The sequence below is a fragment of the Alligator mississippiensis genome, chromosome 4, assembly GCF_030867095.1.
Source record: "Alligator mississippiensis isolate rAllMis1 chromosome 4, rAllMis1, whole genome shotgun sequence".
Lineage (NCBI taxonomy): Eukaryota > Metazoa > Chordata > Crocodylia > Alligatoridae > Alligator > Alligator mississippiensis.
In genome coordinates this window covers 211,244,706-211,268,124 of record NC_081827.1, presented here as the reverse complement: position 1 = coordinate 211,268,124, position 23,419 = coordinate 211,244,706, and the positions used below count along the sequence as shown (strand labels likewise).

The 23,419-nt window shown below is 39.9% G+C and overlaps 1 protein-coding gene across 5 annotated transcripts in view; it reads left to right on the top strand.

Annotated features, from left to right (window-relative positions):
* Positions 1-297: 297 nt before the first annotated feature.
* Positions 298-23,419, top strand: part of MAP3K20 (mitogen-activated protein kinase kinase kinase 20) — a 127,012-nt gene continuing 103,890 nt past the window's right edge. Inside the window, exons 1-2 of one of the 5 annotated variants that reach the window (XM_059727279.1) lie at positions 298-715; positions 7,407-7,595. In XM_059727279.1, the coding sequence (XP_059583262.1) occupies positions 617-715; positions 7,407-7,595 (288 nt within the window). In that variant the 5' untranslated portion in view covers positions 298-616. Of the gene's footprint in view, positions 716-804; positions 4,589-6,785; positions 6,954-7,088; positions 7,268-7,406; positions 7,596-23,419 lie in introns of those variants that run through there. The other 4 variants (XM_059727281.1, XM_059727280.1, XM_014599478.3 and 1 more) reach the window with 4 other exon arrangements.

Below are 23,419 nucleotides of genomic sequence, written 5' to 3'. Positions count from 1 at the left end.
CACGCGCCTTTCCCTCTGCTACAGCCACGGGCACGCAGGGCTCTCAGGCAGTTTCCTGTGCCCCAAACTCTTCCCCGTCACCTCCTTCAGACACAAGGAGAATTCCCATCCCAACCTCTCTTTCTGCTGCTGCTGCTCTGGGGTTCAGAAAACAGGCAGGCTATTTGACCTGCGCTGTTAGGCTGTCTATGAAAGGCAAAATGAGGAAATTTAAATCAGCCTAAAGCAATTGTTTCCTGTTACTCCTCAAAGCTTTTCTTTCCCACTGCTCTCTCTCTCTCTCTCTGTGTGTGTGTGTGTGTGTTGAGGGGCAGCTTCTGGACAGGAAAGTGGAAGTGGAAATTTCTAAACACGACCCCAGGAAGCACGGTTGATTGAGCGCCTTCAGCTTGGGCTGCTCTTCTTCAACATTCACGTTCATGTCAAGCGGGGGACAAATCCTGGCCAAAGGGCTGCACAGCGGGGATGCCGTCCAGCGCACTTTAGTCTGGAAAGGCTGAAGCCCCGAGACAGCTCCAGCCCCGGCCCGGCGCGCACGGAGGGGCCCGCGGGAGGACGGGCTGGCGGGCGCCGTGCGCGGGGCGGTGCTGTTGCGAGCGGGATCCGCGGGGGCGGCATGCTGGAGTCCCGCCACGGACCGGAAGCGGGGAGCCAGGCGGAGGAGCGGCCGCGCCGGTGCCAGCCTCCCCACGAGCGTCGGCGGGCGGGCGGGCAGGTGAGGCGGCGCGTGGCGTTGCGGCCGGGCCCTGCCTGCTCCGCTCAGCTCCCCGCCGCTCCCCCGGGGCGCGGGACTTGCGGCAACTGGGAGTGTGGGAGGGAGCTGCCTTCTGCGGGGCCTGCTCCCGCGCTGCGGCCCAGGGATGTCACGTGTGCGCGTCTCTCCCCTCTCCTCGCCCGGACATTTCCCAGCCGCGGCAGCTGGCGAAGGGCTTGGAGCCTGCCCCGGCCCTGACCTTTCCTTCTCCTCGGAGAGGCGTCCCGGGCGGAGCAGGCCAACTTCTCGTGGGAAAACAGCCTCCCCGCCGCGCTCCGCTTTCGCTGGGGAGCGGCCGGTGCGCGGCTCCCTCCGCCCCGGGGAGCTGCTGGCTCACGGCCGAGCCCGGCGCGGGGACACGCTCCTGCCTGCGGAGTGACACACACCTGCCTTACCTGCCGCCGGCCGGGCCCTGCTCGCCCAAGCCTGCCTCTGCCTCTGCCCGGCCTCAGGACTTCCACAGTTCACGTTTGGCAGGGCTGAAAATCCTCCTCTTGTTTTTTCTTCTCCACCCCCTTATCTTCTTGAAACAAACTCCAAGTGTGTTCATTTTATATGCAGGTTGCAGCGTAGGCGCCAAACACACGCTGCCTTCTTATATCTTTTTGTGAGCAGTCCCTCAGCAGGAACCCTTTCTTTCTAGCAAAAAGAAGCAATATTTACCTCTTCCTTTCATTTTTGCGGTGTTTTGCTAAACCTGTTTCTTTTCCCCGGTGTTTCGACTGTCAGCTCTCTAGCTAGCATGATCCTCTTAGCAGTTCAGGCAATTACCAGTCAATAAAAAGTGGCTATCTAAAACAGAGCTAATTTGAAAGCGCTGGATTATCTGTGGCAGACGTGGCTGGGCTGCGTGGTTTGGAAACATCTTTAACGCCCAAATTTACATTGCTGAATTAAATGGAAGTAGGAGCTGGCTTTCTGATGCTAAGGGAGCAAAACAGTTCAAAATCTGCAAAATGTCGAAGCCTGCATCCTGCAGTCTGACATGCTAGCACCTCTGGGGAGGCTAATTGGCCTTAGCAGATCTGGTTGCAGAATAATGTACACCCCTTAAGTATGTCTTGTCCATAAATAAATAAAGGTGTAGTTGAAATTGGGAGAGTGGCCCACTATCCGTCAGAAGCGATATCTTTTTTATTTAAAATGCAGCACTTGCATTGCTTGGTTTCTACCAGCAGTGCAATTCAGAGCTAAAAAAACCAAAATAGCGCATTTGCTGAAGTTCTCAGAATTATTTAAGCTGAGCTCTGTTTTCATTCTCTAAACCAGCAGCTATTTAAACTTCAGCTATTTGCACAAGATTGAAAATAAAATTAACAGGAGTCCTATATTTTTTCAGTTTCCAGGTAAAAATAGCAGATCCTTAGTACTTGTATGACTACAGTGTGCAAAACCCATCTTTAAATCTGAGGAACTGTAGTACTTTACACCAGTTAGTGAAATTTATTTAGGAAGTCTGGGGAAACTTGACAGTGTTGATTTTTATTTTAACTTATTATAAGGATTAGAAGCAGATCAGAAAATGTTTATTTTGGAGGAATGCATGGAATCTACTCACACTTTATCCTTTAAATTTTATTATAAGCTATGTGACGGTAATGGCTTTATTTTATTTGTAAAAACCTTCTTCAGACTTAATTTCTTTATGTAATCCCTAGTTTAACATACTACTATAGAGATTCCTTGTGTCTCTTCCAGTTAGAAAAATAAATAGTCAACCAATGTATTTTGCATTTTGCTATTGCAAGTACAATATTTGAACGTTTTGAGTACTGAAGGCAAAATACAAAAGTATGAAGATCTGGATCTAAAAATGGATGGTCAAAGATTTTGAAAGCAGAGGAATTGTTTTGCCAAATAAGGAGACTTGGAACATTCTGCTTTGTATTTTAAGATAGCACAAGTGTAGTACTACTTTATTGGCAATACTTTGGCAGCATGCCTTACCAAAACAAGTACTGGAAACTGCTTTGGCTATTTTACAGAATCATAAATGAGGTCAGGGGAATGAATAATTTAGTTGCTTCCTTTAATAAATTGTGATGAGATTGCTAAAAGTAAGCCAAATAATTGCATATTTAAAAAGCTCTAGATATATGTGCAATGTGGCAGATCAGTACTCTGTTTTATAAATCCACAAACCTAGCATAGGTATTTTGGAATGGAGACAAATTCAGGTTGTATTAACTATCTTACTTTGTTGTGTCTCTCATTTATAAAACTTTTGATGGCAACTCATTTTACCTTTATGAGAAGTAATTGAGAAGAGTAGGTAGTGCTTACCAAGGCACTATAAAGCAGCAAGTTCTGCTTCACTAGTTTACTTGCTGTCATGACATACAAGCCCTTTAAAGAGTTGGAGTGAACTGGCTGGATTCTCTCAGATTCCAAAATGCAACACAGCACAACCTGAGGTAGGATTAATTAATTTATGCTATTTCCCCCCTCGCTCCATGCTGTGGGAATCCCTTCTCATTACAGGCTGGGCCCCAGGAAGCATGTCTCTTTGCAGGTGCTAGTAAGGTCATGTGACAAGTCAAGGCCAAAAAAGCTGATGGCAGGTGCCTCTCGTCTCCTATGGTTTCCACAATATCCATGTTTGAAGAAAGGCTGGAGAGATCAAACACCCTTCTTGCCTCCCTCCCAGTAAAGGAATTAGGACGAAATTCTGCTTCATCTTCCCTATGCTGATTACTTACACTGATGATTGAATGGGGCCCATAGTTAAATATGGACAGTAACAGCTAGTTGGCAGATGTTAATAAAAGTTCAGCATGTTCAAAGCCATATTGAATCTTAATATGGTCTGCTGAACAGCTTGGATACACAGTAATATACAGTAATAGATTCCTGGTCAGGGAATCAAAATAGAAATCTAACATACAATAAAATGGGTTTTTTTAACCTTTTCTCTTTGGTGTTAAGGTCAATAATTTCTAAGATCCTTACAACAGTAATATATTATAAAGAGAAAAGGAACACAAAAGGAGATTACTTTGTTTCCTGGTTGCATGACTTCCAACTCACCTTAACTGTTAGAAATCAAAACTGGAATTCAAGAAAGGAAACTTTGTTTTTACTAGGTGATTGGTGACTTTAAAATACTTGAGGCAAATCAAGACTTCAGATGCTTGTCATTCAGTTTTACTGAGCTGCTCCATCTTCATTTAATAGACAACAAAGCCCATCAACATTGCCTACCCCACTGCTATAGCACAGTAACAGCAGTTAGAATTTCTGTATTGTGTTTCTGAAAAAATGATAGGGCTATGGGATGTATGAATTCAAGAAACTTTTCCTTCTTTCAGAGAGAACTACCATGGAAAACTATTTCAGTGGAAGAATACTTTTACTAGAAAGATTTAAGATCTGAAAATGCATTGCTCAAGATTGGAGGAATGGTGTGTTTTGGAGGCCAAAACTATAAAAATTCAGCCTCAGGCCTCATGAAACAGGAATTTTCTTTTGACCCACTGTGTGAGAGTAGATATGCCACACAATTGTAAAATATCTCTTCAAACATGATGATAGTTTAATTAATAACTGTATGTATAATCATCTCATAAGTAGTGACTGCAAACAGTTTAATTCCTTTGTTCTGAGGGACAAATCTTTCTAATTGAGGATTAACTATCTTGTATCCATAGATATGAAGTAACATTCAAAAAAGTCTATTTTTTAATCAAGAAGAGGATGTGTTTATGCATGACAGTGCTATTAATTTCAGTTACCTGTATTCATGGTTACCTGCATAAATCTTCATTGTGTTCTTTGGAAGATAGATTTTGAAGAATGCGGTGTGAACCAGTGAATCATCCTTAAAATATATTAATGGTATGTTATGCCAGTGATTTAGATATGTCAAAACTTGTAGATAAACTTTGTATTGGAAAGGAGGGGATAAATACAATTTCCATCACTTTTCATGGACTGGCGGATGTATTGTGATTCACTGAAATTTAGGATTTGGCGTGTGAACAAAGACAAAAAAAACAGCACTAGTGTATCAAAAGATGCTTGATATTAATAAAACTGAATTATGCTTTCTAGCATATTCTAGTGTACTGGCAAGTGTTGAGTGGCATATTTCCAATCAACTCTTACTTGGATGATCTTGTTTCTGCACTAGTAAATCTTTGTAAATTCAAGTGAGCCACTTATTTTGAAAATATGGATTATTAGATCTGCAGGTTCTAGATTAATTTAAAATAGTTAAGTCATCTTATTACAACTACTGAATAAAATTGTAAATACAATACAAGAAATAAGTGATGTATTCTCTGAGCAGCTTTTTCCTTTTCCTCTAGTTTTCTGTTCCTTCTGGTATCTCCATTTTAATAATGTTATCGGTTCTTTGCAATTCTGTCTGATTTGGAGTCCAGTCTTCTGAGTGGAATAAGAGAAGTAACTTTACTCCTGTGAATAATTCCAATGCCCCCTGGAGCCCTGGAGATTTTTTTCGCAAACAAAATTAAATAGATGGAGAAAGGCAGTAGATTGTAAGATGCTTATAGTAGAAAGCTTCCTGCACACTTGTACTGCTTGGAGAAGCATTAAAACCTATTTGTATGAACAATAGATGTGGCCAAAGAGGACACAGGTTAGGGGAATAGGCCTTAATATGTATGAGAAAAATAAAACTTACCCCAAGTCAAAAAAGTATATTTTTGGCATTGAAGAATTGTTGAGAAAAGGAACCCATTAACTCACAGATAGGCTAAATATAGGATAAATACAGTTTTTCTGTCTTGGGCTGTTTCAGATTTGCCTTCTGAAAAAACAATTCAGGAGAGGTTTATATTATAAGTTGCATTGTGGTCTAGTTGGCCAGTATCTTTAACCTCTTGGGTTTTGTTAGTAGATAATAAAGATTTTTAAAAGTAACCAAGCAAAGTGAGAAAAGGCAGCTTGCTGTTTCTAGGCAATAATTAGAAAGCCATTATTGCTTCACATCTCACCATCTTCAATAACCAAATAGTGATTGAAATTTAATCTAAAATTCATAGCAGATTTCACGTAGTTTCATTGCAGAGTTGGTGACAAAAGCCCCTCTTACTTATTTACAGTAAACCCTGGAGCCCTGGTGAAGGTTCGAGGCATCTTTTTGTTAGGTACTGCACAGACATCAAACAAGGATCGTCTTTGACCCTGCACTCTAAACAATACAGTGCTTGGGATACTAAACTGATAAGCATTGTAGAAAACCCAAGGATTTATCTAAACCAGACATGGCCAACCTTCAGCTCATGTGCCACAAGTGGCATGGGCAGCTTCTGTGTGTGGCACACTGAAGTTTGGGGAGGAAGCAGGGAGCACAGCAGCAGATCCACCAGGAAGCAGAATATAGAGTAGAAGCTTGGGCTGGGAACACAGGCCGGGGAGCAGAAAGCATAGCAGCAGGTCAAGCAGGGCTAGGGGATCAGAGTGGCACTTGGGAAGTCTGGGGGGTTTAATTTTTGGCACACCTGCCAAGAAGGCTGGTCCCCACTGGTTTAACCACAGAGTTGCATCATTTTAACTCAAGGAGTCATTTTAACTGACGCAAGGGCTCTAATTGCTTATATTTCAGTTTTAACTGGTTCTGTTTTGGCTTAGCTTGTTTTAGCTCTTTTTGGCTTAAAAAGTTTAAATTAAACCAAAGTAAGCTATAGCTGAAATACGGTTGCCTGTATAGTGCACTGCTTCAGCCAAACCAAGTTAATTATACTGGTACAAATTAGTATGTAAACAAGTCTGATTTCTAGCTTGGTAGAAAACTTACATGAACTGTAGGATTTTCTCTGTTTTGTAACATAATTAAATGAGAATTAAAAGCTTTTTAGTTCTCAATACTATTAAAAAACCCCTTAAAAATAATCCACATATCTAATCAGCCTCAGTGAGTGTCCACTCACTTAGGTGATAACTTTTTAAAAATGTTGCTGCAGACACAGGATTTTTCACATTGTAATCCATGGGAAGGACATTCTGTTCCTCTGGCAACAGATATGGTCTGATCTTTTAAAACCGTAAAATCCACTCTTGGCAGCACGCACAGGATTTTGCATATTCTAACCAAGATAAATTATCCTACACTTACTCCTTGTTACAGCATGCAAGCAAAAGGGAGTCATTTCTGAAACAGACCAGCTTTTCTGGCCTGACTTTTTTCGCAAGTACTTCTATCTCTGAGGATAGGAAGGCTGTTTAGTCTGTAGATGTAAGCTGAACTTCTGCCAGAATATTCAGTTGCTTAGGTTATGTATATTTTGTGTGAAGTGATCACAACATGGAGAGATCACATGCTTCAGATTCCAGAACTCCTATGCAAGTTCATAGTTGAAAGCACATTTCCCATTTGTCAGAGTGCTTCATGTTAGGAAACCTGGTGATACACTTGCTTTTTGCAGAGCTACTTCACCATGTACAGGAAACACCAGTATAAATCTGAGGAGCATTTTTAGCTATTTCTCTCCATGCAACTGATTTTCAGTCTGCACTAAATATATGAATGCTTGAATAGGCTGCTGGAGTGTGAGTTTCTGGATTATTTTCCTTTGATCTGTTCAGTGGATTTGCTATAGAACTTTTATTCCAGTAGGTTCCTTCTTTGGAATAGTTAGGAATATGATTGTTCCATGGAACAGATGTATTAATTAGCTTTTCCTTACAGATTTTGTTGTGGAACATTTGTCATTATGAGATGTCGTCTACCAGTGCTTCATTTGTGCAAATTAAATTCGATGACTTGCAGTTCTTTGAAAACTGCGGCGGAGGGAGTTTTGGGAGTGTTTATCGAGCCCGATGGATATCACAGGAAAAAGAGGTGGCTGTGAAGAAGTTGCTGAAAATAGAGAAAGAGGTGAGGATTCATTTCTGTTTTATTAATATGAATAATGTATCATTTTCAGAGTAATATAAATTATATTTTAATGTCTTCCTCTGTTGCTAATCAAGGAAGACCTTGTTGGTTTTTTTGTTTGTTTTTAATTATGAAAACCAATAACTGGCTGTTGTTACAAGTGAATCATGCTGAATTATAGGATTGTTTATAGGATTATTTCTTTCATGCTTTTACTGCCCTTCTCTCTGAGTGTCCACGGTGAGACTCAGGAGCAGGAGAATTTAAGTTTAACCCTGCTGAACTAGTCAGTTCACTGGATATCATTGTCCAAAGGGATTGCTATGTAGAAATGAAGCAAATGTACTTTCATTGTTCTCTTCCCTTGTGCCTTATTTACATCAGACTTCCGATTAATTCAATGGTTCTTAACTTTTTCAGGCTCAAGACACTCTTCTGTAACTTTTTTGTATTTCATAACACCACTTGAGAACCACTGGCCTAAAATAGCACACATTTGACCAGAATACAGTGTGTCTGGGACTTTATCCTGCATCCAATTTTTGTCACAGATTATAGGTATAATAAAAGGAGGGAGAAACTTAAAGCTATTGGCAGGGCTGATACTACTTCAAAAGACGTATCCCTATTACCAAACCAAGGAATAACCCAACATCCCAGAGGTGTTGCCAGTTATTTCTGTGCCATGGGCAGGAAAGGGAGAATGGATGGGTGGGAGGCGACACTGCTGAGTTTAGGAGAATGGGGCTAGGGGAATCTTACCTGCAGTGGCATGGGCCCACCCAGGAGCTGCAGGCTTTCCCTGGACTCATCCTCTACTGCATTAATGTGCTCCTTGCTGCCACTAATCTACATAGATCAGGGCTGTTAAAGACTTAATTTGGCTGTGAAAGCATTAACAGAGGAGCTGCTTCTTGTGGGGCGCAAGGGGGGGAGAGGCTGCTAGGGGAATCCTGCCTCGGGTTTGCAGTCAAAAGACTGCAGCTGGTGACTGAAGCATGTGCTTTTGCAATGGCCTTTCCTGATCTGACCCTATGTGCTCCTCCTGGAAACTGAGGGGTGCAGGATAGTCGTTGTCCCCCCCACCCCCTGCCTGCTGCATTTCTGTTTTTTGGAGGAGTGTGTGAGGTTGGAGTGGGAAGTGCTGTGGCAAGAACATGTGCTTTGGCTGCAACTGTTTCCAATTTTGTACCCCAGGAGGTGTGCATGGCATTTAAATTTGGCTGCAATAACACTCATGTTGCAGCACCCTTGGAAAGGGCTCAGTGGGTGCTTCACTTCACTGCAGATTTAGCTTGGGCATTTATTTGGATGTCTCTTTCTCCCCTGTACAAACTCAAAGCCCTTATCTAAATAGTGCCTTCACCTCAGGCTAACTGACATCGCTTGGGGTTTGGTTTAGAGCCCAGGCTCACTGCAGTAAGGATTCAGGCTAAAACACTCATCTACTGATAGAGAATCAAAAAAAATTAAGAACTAGAAGGATATATGGGTGGTCACCTGCTCCAGCTCCTTGTTCATGAGAGGTTATTTTCTGTCTAAACCATCCAAAACAAGTGAATGTCTAACCTGCATTAAGAACTCCCAATGATGGAGATTCCACAACCTTTTCACAATACACACACGGTCAATTTTTGTTGTTCTCCTCTAGATACTTTCCAATTTGTCAAGATCTTTCTTGAAGCTTGGAGCCCAAACTGGACACAGTATTACATATGAGGCCTTACTGGTCCTGAGTCGATAAAAAGGAACACTTCTGATTTGTGTACAGCATTCCTGTTAATTCATTCCACATGCTATTAGGCTTGGAATTTCTTTTTCTTTGCAACTGGGAGACATAGTTGGCTCATGTGCCCATTCTGATAAAAAAAAAAAAAAATAGCACTACATAATATCAATAAGGAATAAGAACTGGCTAATGGACACATCTCAAAAAGTAATTGTCAGTAGGAAATCGTTGTTGCATTTCAGTCATTCCTAGCATAGTTCCACAGGCACTGATACTAGTGTTGTTTCTTTTCAGCATTTTCATCGATGATTCAGAAGTAAATTTAAAATCACAGGAAGTAAATATAAATTGGTAAATGACAGATATTGGTGGATGGTGAATAACAAGGAGGATAGGCATTAGGGGTGTGTGAAGCTTCAGTCACTGATTCAGTTCGGCGGAGATTCAGCTCGATTTGTTGGCTGAATCTCCGAATCCAAATTGATTCAGAGAGGTTTGGAAAGATTCGATGATTCGGATGTAGACACAGCTTTAAATGTTTTTTCTGCATACCTCAAGGTACCAGGCAGCTTGTGAATGCTGAGATGGTGGGGCGGATGGAGCCATCCCACAGGAGCATGGGTGGGTCCCCAGTGCACTCAGCAGCAGACCTGGAAGCGGACCAGAAGTGCTTCTGGAGTCGCTGGGGAGCATGCAGGGGGCCCGCCCCCCCCCCCCCCCGGCCCCCAGCTTGGCACCTGGTGTTTCCTGGGCCTGGGGGGGCACCTGGGGTCCCCCCGCAGCTGATCGCTGAGCTGGGGGGGATGCGCCCCCCCCCCACACACGCACTCAGCAGCGGACCCAGAAGTGGGCTGGAAGTACTTCTGGTCCACTTCTGGGTTCACCACTGAGCGGACGGGGGCCCCCACCCCGTGCTCCTTTGGGACTCTCCATCAACCCCTCCATCACAGTGTTCACAAGCTATGCCTGGTACCTCGAGGTATGTAGAAAAAAAACATTTATAGCTGTGTCTGTGGCTGAATTGCTGATTCCCCAAATCAGCATCAAATCTTCAGATTCGGATTCGGCCAAATCAGATTGGGATAGTGATCTTAATAAACAAATTGAATCACTGTCCCTGATTCAGGCTGAATCCGAATCGAATATGGCCCGTTTCACACACCCCTAATAGGCATATAGTACAGAGTAATCTGACCCACTCTGATAAGATGGGTGCATTCAAACAAAATATGTTGTAAAACAACCAAATGAAACAATAGATGTCTTGGAACAAGAAATTCAGGCCCAATCTATAAGATCAGAGACAGTGTCTTGGATAGCAGTTACTGAAAAGTATAGAGCAGGTGGTAGGACTCTGGTCTAACCGGTCCCTTCCAACCCTAGAAATCTATGAATAGATGGATAATAGATACAAGTCTTAACCTGAGTTCCCAATTGTGGTGTTTTTGCAAAAAAAGTCTAAGGTTCTTGAATATACAAAAAAGAGAGTAGTCTGTAGGAATAGGGAGGTGATTGTATTTGTATGTTGTATTCATGAGATTTAACATTGGACTATGAGGTACAGGTAAGGTGTTTAGATTTTAAAAGGAAATTTGAAAAATTAAAGGGTATAGGAAATTACTGCAGAAATGATTCCAGGTTAAAAGAGGACACCTTGTCCCTTAATGATGAAAAAATATGGGTTACTAAAGAGCTCATTAATTTATAGGAGGATGACATAGCAAGAACCAGTATGTGGAAGCCAGACATATTCAAATGGGAAATAAGGCACGATATTTTTAACAGTGAAGGTGATTAATCTTTGGAACCAGCTACCAAGGGAGATAATAGATTCTCCATTGTTTGATGCCTTCAAATCAAGGCTTTTCTGAAATACAGTAGTCTAGTGGTTCTCAATCAGTAGCCTACTGTCCATCAGCGGTCTCTGGAGATACTGTGGGTGGGATGCCAGGACTATGGGGCTGTGCATGAGATTGAGGGGGAGGTCAGTTATGGGGTGGAAAGTGGGGTTGGATGGAGATGGACCATTGGATCAAAAAGGTTGAGAACCACTGCTTTTGTCTAGCGCAGGATATAGTGTTAAATATTGGGATAATTGAGTGAAATTAAATGGGTCCTGTTATAGTAGGGGTCATAATAAGGTCCCTTTTTATCAAGCTTATCAAGAATTATGACTGAAAAGCGTAATGCATGGCTAAATGTGATCATCCTAGCAACTACTTTTCTGAATAGAGCAGAACAGTAACTTGTTAGAGATGTATATAGTTTTGTTGTTTAGTAGATATTTGGATAGTTAATATTTAAGCTGAGAAAGCAATTGCCCTTGCCACCTTAGAAAGTAAACTTTCTTTTGGTAAATACCCATTCTTTTATACTCCCTGACTGATTATCTTTTGTTTCTATTAACTACTACCAGTGAGCCATAACAGTTGATTAAAGAGAAAACAAGCTCTCTCAACAAGAGAGAGCTTTGAGGGACTTTGCTCTCAGGAATGGAGTGTCACTGGGAGCTCTGATTCCAATGGCAGAAACCTAGCCAAGAAAGCTACTGTGTCTTTTTTTCTTGAATTATTTAGGGTTTTCAACAACACTTAAAAACAAAACAAATAAACTAGAAGCCAGAGAGAAAAATTCGAGTTTTTATATACCCAAGTGGGATGAGTTCTAGCACATAAAATGAGTGTCTAACTACATACCCAATTGAAATACATATTCAAAGAAGCATATAAATATACCAATGGCCATTGCTCAGTGTTGGCTTATACAGCTATGTTGGAAGACATCTTAAAATAATTGTGAGAAATGGAAAGACCTCTGTAACACCAACTTTTTATAGGCAAAACAATAAATTGTGACTGGATATGAAATGGGAGTGCACATTTTTTAGAATTGCAGATAAATAGGTATGTTTAGATGGAAAAAAATACTCTGCAAAACTTTCTTTTAAATATCAAAGCCAAAACTCAATATAAGACTTCTGTTCATTTTGAAAGCCCCAAGTGTACACAATTATTATTAAAATTGCAACTTCACTTATCCAGTCCAGACCGGTCGGTGATTTGTGGGTTACTTTATAGAAAGCAGCATTTCCTGAATCAAAATACTGTAGTAGTATGATGATTAAAATTTGTGTCAGAAGATAGTTGCTACATGACAGGAATGTTGGTTTGTTCCCTTGGATGCATGCCCCAACTATAATTTTTGGCCATTTTTTCAAGGGATAATATACCCTGCTACACCCATAAATTTTACTTGGTTCTTTTTGTCTGGGATCTGAATGAATTCAGGTTGAGGACTCTGATTTGACAGATCAGTCAGAGTGGGCTTGGGCTCAGAGGTCTTATCCTGCATATTACAGCACATCTTCAGGACTCCCTAACACTCACCTGCATAGATTTCCTTTGGAGGGGACTGATGAAATGTAATGTTTTATGTAGTGACACTGTATATTTTGGCTGAACAACATCTGCTGGCCTAAATCCCTTCAGTTGTAATGTGTATCTTTCAAATTTATTCTTTATTTGTTACAAGTCATGGCATCTGGCATGACTTTTGAGTGACCATTGCTCATAAGTGAGGCATGCAATTGGAAATATATTTCTTCTTTATTTTTAAAGAAGAATTTAAAGAATCTGAGATTCTTATGGTGCTGCAGTTCATTTCCGTAAGTATCTTTTGTAGCAGATTTTCTTGATAGAGATAGATTGTAAATGAGATTTATAACAATAAGTAACCTATGAGTAAATTAAAATAATTGTGCAAAGAATTGTACTAATTCTTAGGTGCAAATTTTGGTGCATAACTCAGATTTTATTAGTGTAATTTTGCTTGAAATATTGGAATTAAATTTTAATATTGCTGTTCCTTAGAAGTACTCTAATAGTTTGCCAAGGTCTCCTTAAATTGTCAATGGTCCATAATAATATTCTAATTTGTTTACTGTTATCTGGGGCTTTTATTTATTTTTTCTTTTATAACACATACACTTTCATACATAAAGGGTCATTTAGTTATATGTAGGGTGACCATATGCCCTGTATTGCCTGGGACAGTCCCAGATTTTAGAGGGGGGGTGGTGTTAGGGAGCACAGTGCCTTTGTTGCTGGGGCTGGGGCTGCTATGTGGGCTCTGTCTGCCCCATGCTGATTCAGCTCCAGTAACATCCTGGTACCTTCAGCTGCATCCTGGCTGTGAGCCCCTAGGTTGGGCCAGGCTAAGCTAGCCACATTGCAGCCCCAATACAGAAGGCCTGACCGTGCCCTGCCCTAACCAGGGAGGGAGGTGCAGGACCAGGGCTGGTTGTGCCCATTTGGCTCAGGGTGCACGGCCAGGATGCGGCTGGAGGTGCCAGGATAGGGCCACAGCTGTGAGTCAGACAGAGCCCACACAGTGCCCCCAACCCAGCCAGTGTTCTGCCCCAAGCCCTGACTCTAGTCTGTAGCCCTGGTCAGAAAGGCACCGCACTTCCCAGTTCATACTGGCCCCAGCCTGCAGCCCTAGCCTCAGAAAGGCATTGTGATCCCAACAGCTGCTCCGGCCCTGCCCCTGCCCACTGCTGCACAGTGCTGCTGTGGCACATGTGTGTGCACAAGTGTGTGTGTACACATGCATGCACATGTCACTAGGTGACCCGCAGAGTGTGTGTGTGTGTACGCACGTGCCCCATGGCACCCCCCATCCTGAATTTCCTTAAAATAATTATGGCCACCCTAGTTATATGCATCATACTAGCAGTAAGAAAATTCATCTCTTACAGTATATATAGAAGGTGCTGATGGTGACCTGTACAAGCTCTGAGGAACAAGATTGAGAATCATGGTTTAGTTTTTTCGTTTACCTTTGTTTTAATTACAGTTTTGCTAAAGAACCAGGAGTTCATTAGTCTTGATACTTTTGAAAAAAGCTGTTAGGTTGGGTGTGCTGTTGTGTTTTATGGACTGTTTGGTCATGCATATACAGTGTAGTTAGATTTTTTTTTTGATAATCAAGTGTAAAAATATGTTTTCATTAGTCTTGATGCCGTGTTCTTTGAAATCTGACAACTGCCAGTGCTAATTAGTTTAATATTGTCAGTATTTCCTGTGTACATGATGTCAAGAATTTTATTAATTTTTTTGAACTGCTGCATAACGTACACTTGGAACGTGATAAACTAAGACAGCTTCTTTGCATTTTCACATCATGATACATCTCTAAGATGGGTCTCTCCAGTAAAGGGTGCACACATTTGTAGCTTCCAATATGAGGAGTGTAATCACATGCATGTCATTTGACTACCTCATAAATGTTTGCAGTCTTAAAAGAGAGTATGTGGTAATGTGAAATCTGGGTCACAAGAGTAGGAACTGCCAATGACTTTCATAAGCAATAAGAGTAAAGCAACAGAGTAAAACAGAATAATACCAACCAAATTGAAATTGATACTTAATCTAGACAGAACTAAAAATAGAAATGTTCTTTTTGCTTGTAGTTTGTAAAATCTTGATGCCAAACCTTGAATAGCTCTCTGTTCTGGGAGGTATACACTATGAAAGGCATTTTTAATACTGTTTTACTAACTTGACATGTATGTATATATATTCCTTTCAGCCTGGTATCAGTAAGTCTTTTAAGAATAGGTTAGACAAATCTTTGCAAGGGGTGGTCTAGGCATAGGCTCCCCTGCCTTGAGGCTGATTAAGAATTAGATGATCTTCTGAGATCCTTCAGATACTACAAATCTAAATGTGTATAAATCAGTTTTTATAGAATGTTTTTGTTAACAATTATAAAAATCTCACTTTAACTTGTAGAGTACATAGAAGAAAGTTTTGTGAGAACCTGCTTGATTTATGTGAAAAGGTGTCTGCAGCTGTCCTTGCTTTTGTCTTCACTTTGTCCTTTTTTAAAATGTATTTATTTATTTATTTATTTATGTATTTATTTTTGGTAAAAAAAAAAATTCAGAATACTTGACTCTAAGGAAGGCTCTGTAGTCATCTGCAGCGATTCTGCAGCAGTTATGAAACTGACTGTTCTGTGTATGTGTAGAGTAATGTGAGTAGTCTACTCTTCTCGTCAACAAATAGCTGTGGACAGGGTAGAGACATCTAGTAAGAACCATCTTTGCTGCAAAGTTTAGTCTTCTGCTCTTTTCCTGTAGGGGATTTCTTCCATTCTCCCATCCAGTCTCTTACAAATGTCTAAAAATGTACCACTTCAGGCACATAATCTAAGCACATAGGCTAGGTACACACGTTCAGAAAACCTGAGGCAGGATCAATTTAAGTTACACAATTTTGTAAGTGGCATAATTTGATCTGTAACAAACATACCACACATCTGCCCTTTGGTTGAGGGGGGCAAATCTTACCTGGTTCCTCAATTTGTAAACCAATCTATGTGTGCTGAACTTTTGTTCTGTTACAGGTATAGACCGGTTTTGTGTGCCAAGCTTCTGTTCTACTATGGGTAGAGACTGGTTTCCAATTGCTTATACCAGTAAAAGTGATTAATGTCTGAATCTGGCTATAATCTATTAGAGTTTACTTTGCCACAGCTGCTGATGATGCTGATGATTTTTTTGGCTTGCCTACTTACTTAAAATAAGTCTTTTCTTGGATGAGTAGAATTTTATAAGATACAGATGCAAATCTATAAAGTACAAATCTACCTGACATTCTAGTGAATGTAGACATTCTTACATTTTTTTCTAAAGCCAGACTTATTTTTGGTTAGCTAAAATTCATTTAGGACTTGACTTAAGCTAAACTGAAATAAACCTCTTTAAAACAAATTCACGTACACAAGGGTTTGAATTGGTTTTAACTAAATAATCTTGAAAGTTGGTTTATCTAAATTGGCTACATATTTTGAACATAAGCAAGACTTACCATCAGCTTTCTACAAATGTGGAATAAAAATTATCAGGTAGACGGGAGGAATCTTGTTTTTGCTTATTAAGTTGTTAAAAAAAATTAATATGTAAACTAGATTTGATTTTTGCCTAAGCATCTCTCCCAAATACCTTGATTAGATTGTGGAAAAAACATGCTGACAACTGTCCAGTGTGTCCTGTTCAATCAGGATGATATTCTTACTGTTCTTTATTTTAGTAGCATGATTTATGTTATTTCAAAATTTAAAATTTTCAATATGCTGTAAATTGTTGTGTTACTGATTCGCAGAATTTGTCATTGAAAGTTTCAGTATTTAGCACCGGTACATAGGATAATTGTGGTTTTTAACTTCAGAGAGGCTCAGGGAGTGGCTTAAATATTTGTTGTCCTGGAAGCTGTTGAAGCTTTAAGCCTCAGAAAATGTCTGCATCTCACCTCCCTCTTCCTTTTCAAGAGATGAAAACAAATCTTAAATTTGGTGGGAAGGCTGCATTGCTCATTAATCTATGCTCATTTATCCTTTGACATCAAATAGCTGCCCTAGTGTGTCACCTCCTCTGACCTCCTCAGTGACCCAAAGTTTCTGCTGAAATGATCTACTGCAAAACTCTTATTGTGGGCATTTTAACTGTCTTCAGACCTGATTGTTAATGGCTCTTTGATATTAATGTGTCCAAGTCGCATTTTTCTCACATCTATTGTTTCAGACGTTCACATGTTTGCAGACTCAGGCACACATCCTTACGTCAGTTAATAATCAGTTCACGGTTTGGGCGTTATTTCTGCAACTGTTTATAGATTTTTTTTTAATGAAAGTTTTGAGTATCATATTTATGCAGTTATTTTAAAATAGTTTGGAATGTAATAATAGAGTTTTGCTTTGAAATGGCTTATGCAAGGGGTTGGGTGGTAAAAGGCATTTATTTTTTCATCCTTGTTTAAATTTGGTAAACACTGGGTACGTTTACACAAGATGCTTATTGCCCATTAGCCTAGTAACATTGCGCAGTAGCACATCACAGCACAAACTGTGTTAATAGCCTACTGCGCAGTGTTATTAAGCTAATGCACAGTAAGCGTCACTAAATAACCGTGCATCAGCGCTACTGCACAGTAACTCCAGGTACTGCACATTTAGTTAGTACTTTATTAAGTGAGTACTAATCTAAACGCGCAGTAGCTAAGGCACATTAATGAATGTGTAGACATGTCCACTGTGGTAAAATGATTCCCCTCTATTGGACTGTGAGACACCAAGCAGGGAGCCTGGATTAGAAATCAGTTTCATGCAGCAAATGGTCTCTCTTATGTAGGCTTTGGAGAAGCTTACATAAATATTGCTAGTATTTACTGATTAAGCCAATAAGCTTTGGCTCAGTAATTTAGACTAGTAGGCCTTGTACAGACATACAGTTTCTCCTGGGAGAGTCACTGCTCTCCCAAGAGAAACCACACATGTAAAAATGTTTAGGCTTTTTCTCCCAGAAGAAACATGCCTGCCCTGGGAGAAAAATAACTTGGGAACAACCAGATTTAAATCCGTCCCAGGACAGTTTCTCCTGGGACAGCTAATATCTGTACATGCTGTTTTGGAAGAGACCACAGACCTCCAGCATCACCTCTCCCCAGGGATATAGCGTGTTGCTTGCTGGACTCTGCTGCTGCAGCAGGTAGCAAAACACACCCCCTTTGCAATCCCCATCTATTGCCAGGCAGACTAAGAACCTGCAGAGGATATAGAGATTGATCTATGCACAGCCCTCCCCTCCCTCCCCCAGCTGCATAGCATCTATACTGCAGGATCTCCACTCTTCAGGGCCTCTCTGTTTGAATGTCTGTACATCCAACTGGTTATTTTTTTTCTATCAGGAGAACAAACCTGGGAGAATTCTTCCAGATTATTTGAATGTGTGTATGCATACAGTATGCATTTGCTTTCTGTATTGGCAAATGGCAACGTAAAATGGTGAATGAAGGAACAGCTTTTCATTATATGTATGTCTAGTACCTAGACCTAGACTGGAATCTCAATGTTTTATAAAACAAATAATAATGAGCTCTTCAGTAACTACTTATTTCCTCTGAGAATAACAGTAAAGCATCTGGCAGGTGTACAAATGCTTTCCTTTTTGTGATCCGTGTTCGTTTCTTGCTAAGCTTATTTTCTTTATATTGAATGTCCATGAGGTATCTGGATGACACTGCATGTTCATGAGGTAGCTGGATGATATATTAGAATATATTGTTTTGTTGAAAATATAATATATTTTGATGCCACTGTCAAGGTTAGAATGTAAATTATCTTAATTTTTAAGTAAAAAGGATACAACACAAACTTGTAAAGGTTCTTAGATGTTTACCTACCTCCACTTAATAAGGTGCTGACGAAGAAAGTTTCATTTTAAGAGGGTTATATAAACAGTTGTAAAGAAACATTCAGTTCCTGTTTATCTTAGCTGTGCAGTGCAGAAAAAACGTAGAAAGCAGCTTCTTAGTTAACTCTTGTATTTAAATACGTTAAGAGAGGGCAGTTTCTATTAGTGTGCTGCTGTAATGGTGCCAATGAAGACAAATAACAAAAATGTCACACTGCTCCTTTTTCTAAATGTGATGAAACCATCTCCACCTGCTGGATTGTGTGGTTATGAATTATTTGTATAATTTGCTATTTTAAAAGAAAAATCACATTGAACTTAAAACTGTTTTTTTAAATTTAAAAACTATTTTTGAAACCCTTGCTGTTGGCTAAATATTATTAGTGCTACCTTTCCTATTATATTATCAGTGTTCTGGGTTGAATTGCTGGCTGATCTGAAGAGTTGGGTGCTAAGCCATCTCTTCACCCTATGGCAACACTAACCTGGAGCTTCCTGCTAGGTTTGTGCTTGGCCCTTCCAGAGGAATAGAAGAGGGGAGAATAAGATCCTTTCATTTTTTTTCCTCTTTCACTGTGTAAAATTACACAGACAAGGCTGCAGATGATTGAGTGCTTATGAGAAAAACAGTCTGATTATTATTGTAAAATTTATAGCAGTGTTACTGTCAACACCGAAAAGCATCATTGTGTTATAGGGGAAAGGTAAAATTTTATAGTGCTATTTAGATAAGTAAATAATCTACTTTTTGTAATTGAGATATGGAGTTTTCAGTAGCAGCAGTGAAAACAAACGAGACTGTTGAAGATCTACTAAGCAATCGGTAGCTGCAGCTGAAGCAAGGGAGCTGTAGGCAAAGGTAGGAAGAGAGTGCTGAACTGATCTGCTTTAGTTCTCATCTGCCAGGTTAGCTTTGCAAGCATTCAGTCAAGGAACCTCACTTCTAAATGACAGCTCAGTCTCCACACAGGGTCCTGTATTCACTGAGGTTAGTTATAGTCTGTTCCTAGGTCGGTGCAGCTTAGTGGAGTTTCTGACTTGAAAACTTACTATTAAAAATAGTTTTAAAAAGTTATTTCAGGTGCAAAATTATCAAATTCTTCTGGTCCCTTTGCGGGGGTTTGGAAATATATTGTCTAATTACATGCTTTCTCCTTTGTTTGTGACAGACCGTCAGAAACAAGGAAAACTAGTAGTAATGAAACACATGAATGACTACGTGCTATCAACTTGAAAAAAAATTACATTTAATTCTAATCACTTTCAGTCCTAGGAATCCTGGATATTTTTAACAGTAGTAAAGATGTTATCAAAGATTCTTTTGTTTTTTTCTGTTTGTTTTAAATAGGCTATCTCCCATTTAATACTAAGACCAGTAAGAGACTCTACAGAGATGACCTTTTGTAATGAGTTTACATATGAAGGTAAAAGCTGTGCTTAGAGGCAGAAGGGTAAAAATCAGAGCTGTGAAGTCAGCTCTCCTTTTAAATCTTGGTAATATCTTTCACAGGCATTTGTAATAGACGTTATACTGTGTACTGGTCCAAAACTTGGCTCGCTTTTCGCATCTGGTTTCCCTTATTATATATGTTTAGGTATTTGCATCAAACTTATCATTGTGTCCCTATCCCTGTACTACTAAGCCATTGTGTCTGTTCTTTTGAAGAAGTTGGATATGACTTGATGCGCTTGGACGTAGTATGTTCTATACCTCTAATTTATACTTATTTCAAAACTGAATTTTTACTAATAGTTGCATATAGAATTCTGTGATTTCTCTAATTGGGAACCTTATGAATTAATCCTCTTAATTAGCAAACCCACCATTCATATTTAATATTTTTCTGAATTGCACTATGAAATCTTATGCTACTTTAAAAAAAAAAGCCCAAACAAAGAACTGCCCCGTAGAAACAGAGTAGAGTCATTGCTTTTTTCCCCTGCCCAAGACTTTACTGAGATGAGTGTTCAGTAACAACACTAACAGGAGTGTTCGGCTGGAGAAATTCTTTCAGAATAAGTGACACTCGATACAGAAATAGTATTGGCATTGGCTGTTAGTACCAGTGACAAGTTCTTTGCCTTGAAATGGTGACCTGACTTCATTTTTGGGAAGGAAAGAAGCCCATAGATACCTTCAAATATCAGGACAGTAGCTTCCTTTACCTTTCAAACTGTCTATGTTTTTTCATTTTACTTGGTCAGTGTTTATAACAGTAAAAAAAAATTAACATGATACAGTGACCAAGGTCTTGCAGATACAGCTTCTTTTATAATTACATATTCAGCCAAAATAGAACAAAGACAAACTACAATCCCTCTTCTTTGTGTACCATATTCCAGTTTTCACTTAGCCTTAAATTGGCATTTTGGACTATGTTCACTAGAGCCACTGAAGAGCTTAGCAGAAAAGGAAGGAAACAGGGGGAGGGAAAAAAAGATAGATTTCCAAATGACAGCCTTTTGAATAGTCCAAGTTCAATCCCTAAAACAAAAAGTGGAATCTTTTTTTCCCTAAATAATGTGCTCTACAGTCTCACCTCTTATCTTGAGAAACATGAAAGAGCAAGTAAAAGAGATGACCCAAATCACAGAGTTCCTTTGACAGAAGAAATTCAGCTGTTTTGAACACTTACAATCAAAGGAAGTGGTTTCCCTAATTACATGAACTATGTGAAAGCTCTCAGAATAGCTCTTCCACCCCAGGATTCCTTGCACTTTAGAAGTTTGCATAAAAGCTCACATGGAGAATCAGATGCAAAGTGTTTGATTCAAATTTTATTAGGCAGAAGTGTGCATACATTCATATTGCTAGATTTGACAGCTGGTTGGGTTTGGACCACAATTCTGATTTTGATGGGTGCATTTCAGTTCCACACTTTAAATCTTTCACTCTTCAGGTTCTCTTGTGAGATACCTCTTTTAAGAGAACTATGCAGTGGAAAAATTGAGAAGGGATGGAGGGGTCCCTTTGTCATGCTTCAGCTGAGGATTTTTCACCTTTATTAGACTATACATAATTTTACAGTTAAAATCCAGTCCTATCCACAGTGGTTAAAAGAGGAATGAATAATGACATTTATATATATTTTAAGAACACTGTTTAATTTAAAATATGTATTTGAAGAATTAGGATCTGAACTTTACAACTCCAGTATAATTCGAGCTATGCCATTTTGTACAAACTATCAAAAATTTGAATTCAATGAAACCTTTGAACAAAAAAGGAATCCTTTCAGAAGACTGCTACCAACCTTTTTTGTACATGCACAATAATAAAGGTACATTTTCTAAACTAAACAATGTGTATATAAAAAAGCAGGAGGTTTCTGTAGCCTTAAGATCTTTGTGCCTCAAAAATGCCTGTCAAAAAAGACATTAATTTTTTTGAAGGTGGGAAGAGATAGAAAGCAAACTTTCTCAACAATGCAGAATCTAAAGCAACATTAAGATCATTATTTTCAAATGTAGGTTCCTAAAGTTGGGTACCTAATTGAGCTGGTTGAACTTTTCACTGTCATTGAAATGTAGCGTTTTGGCAAAGCACAGACTCTTTTTCTACCAGCTAAAACCAAAATTAGACTTTTATGGATGTGCTGTACAAATCAGGCTATAAAGGTAGACCCCTGCATCTTTAGCAAAATGATTAATGTATGAACAATTACTGACTGCGGAAGGCAGCTAGTGGATTTCTATAGCTGAAATCTCTGAAAGGTCTGCAGACAGAATACCAACTAGAACATACTGCAGTAAACTAATCTGGAGGCAGTCAAGACATAGATAACTGTTAGTGTCTGATATAAAACTTACAGCCTTCAAAATGTCAACTTTTATAAAGACATCAGCTCTCTTAGAGGGAATTGTGAATCATGATAACAAAAGATAGCCCCACATCCACACTCAAGGAAGGGAACCTCTTGCACTTCCCATTGTCTTTTCCAACCTGCCAACATCTTGTAGCTTTCATTCAAGCTCCAGCTTTTGCCAGACAGAGGGAAAGTAATGTCTGTCCTCTCTGGGAGTAGGGACAGAAATTACACACAAACCAGTATAAGTGATCGAAAACCAGTTCTAATCTGTAACACAACAGAAGTTCGGTGCACATAAATTTCTTTCAAATGGGCTGAAACCAGTTTAAGATAAATCTGGATGTCAGACTTGACTGATTTAAGTTAAATTGGTTTATTGAACTTCTGTCTCAGATCCCCTCCAGATTCATGTTAACTCACAGTCCCCCAGCATCTCTGGATACCAGGTACCTCCCCTGCCAATCCCTCCTCATAGGGTCAGCAAGCTAGCCTTGGCCCAAGCTGTCTGCTCCAGCTCAGCAGGGAGGCATGCTCTCATGCACCAGGGCTTCTGGCCTGGGCCACTGCAGGCATGTAGCTGAATTTCCAGAAACTAAAGTAGAAGTCTTTTCACTTGCTCATCAGTTTAATCTATGCACCTTAGAGTAACCTGTGAATCTTTTCAGCCTTGGGCTTTTTGACTGTCTGTACTTACCCTGGGTGTATAAAACTGACACCTTGAGCTGAGTACTATTTATATACTGATGGCACTGCAACTGAAGCTTCTTGCAGTATATCCAGGCAGCTTGAATTTTAATACCGCCCTTGTTGAGTGAGAAGGGAAATGGAATAGAATCCTGTGACCATGTGCTGGGAGGATGAGCATTTTAGAAAAGAAGGAATAGAGCATGGCTCCTTCTTCCAGAGTTTATGCATGCATGTCAGCAGTGCTTAACAGTTAGGTTTACTGAAGGCTGATTTAAATCAAATGCAGAAGAATCATTATGGACTTCTGAATTCTTTAGTTCAGTCAAGCTGCCTTTAGCTCAAAACT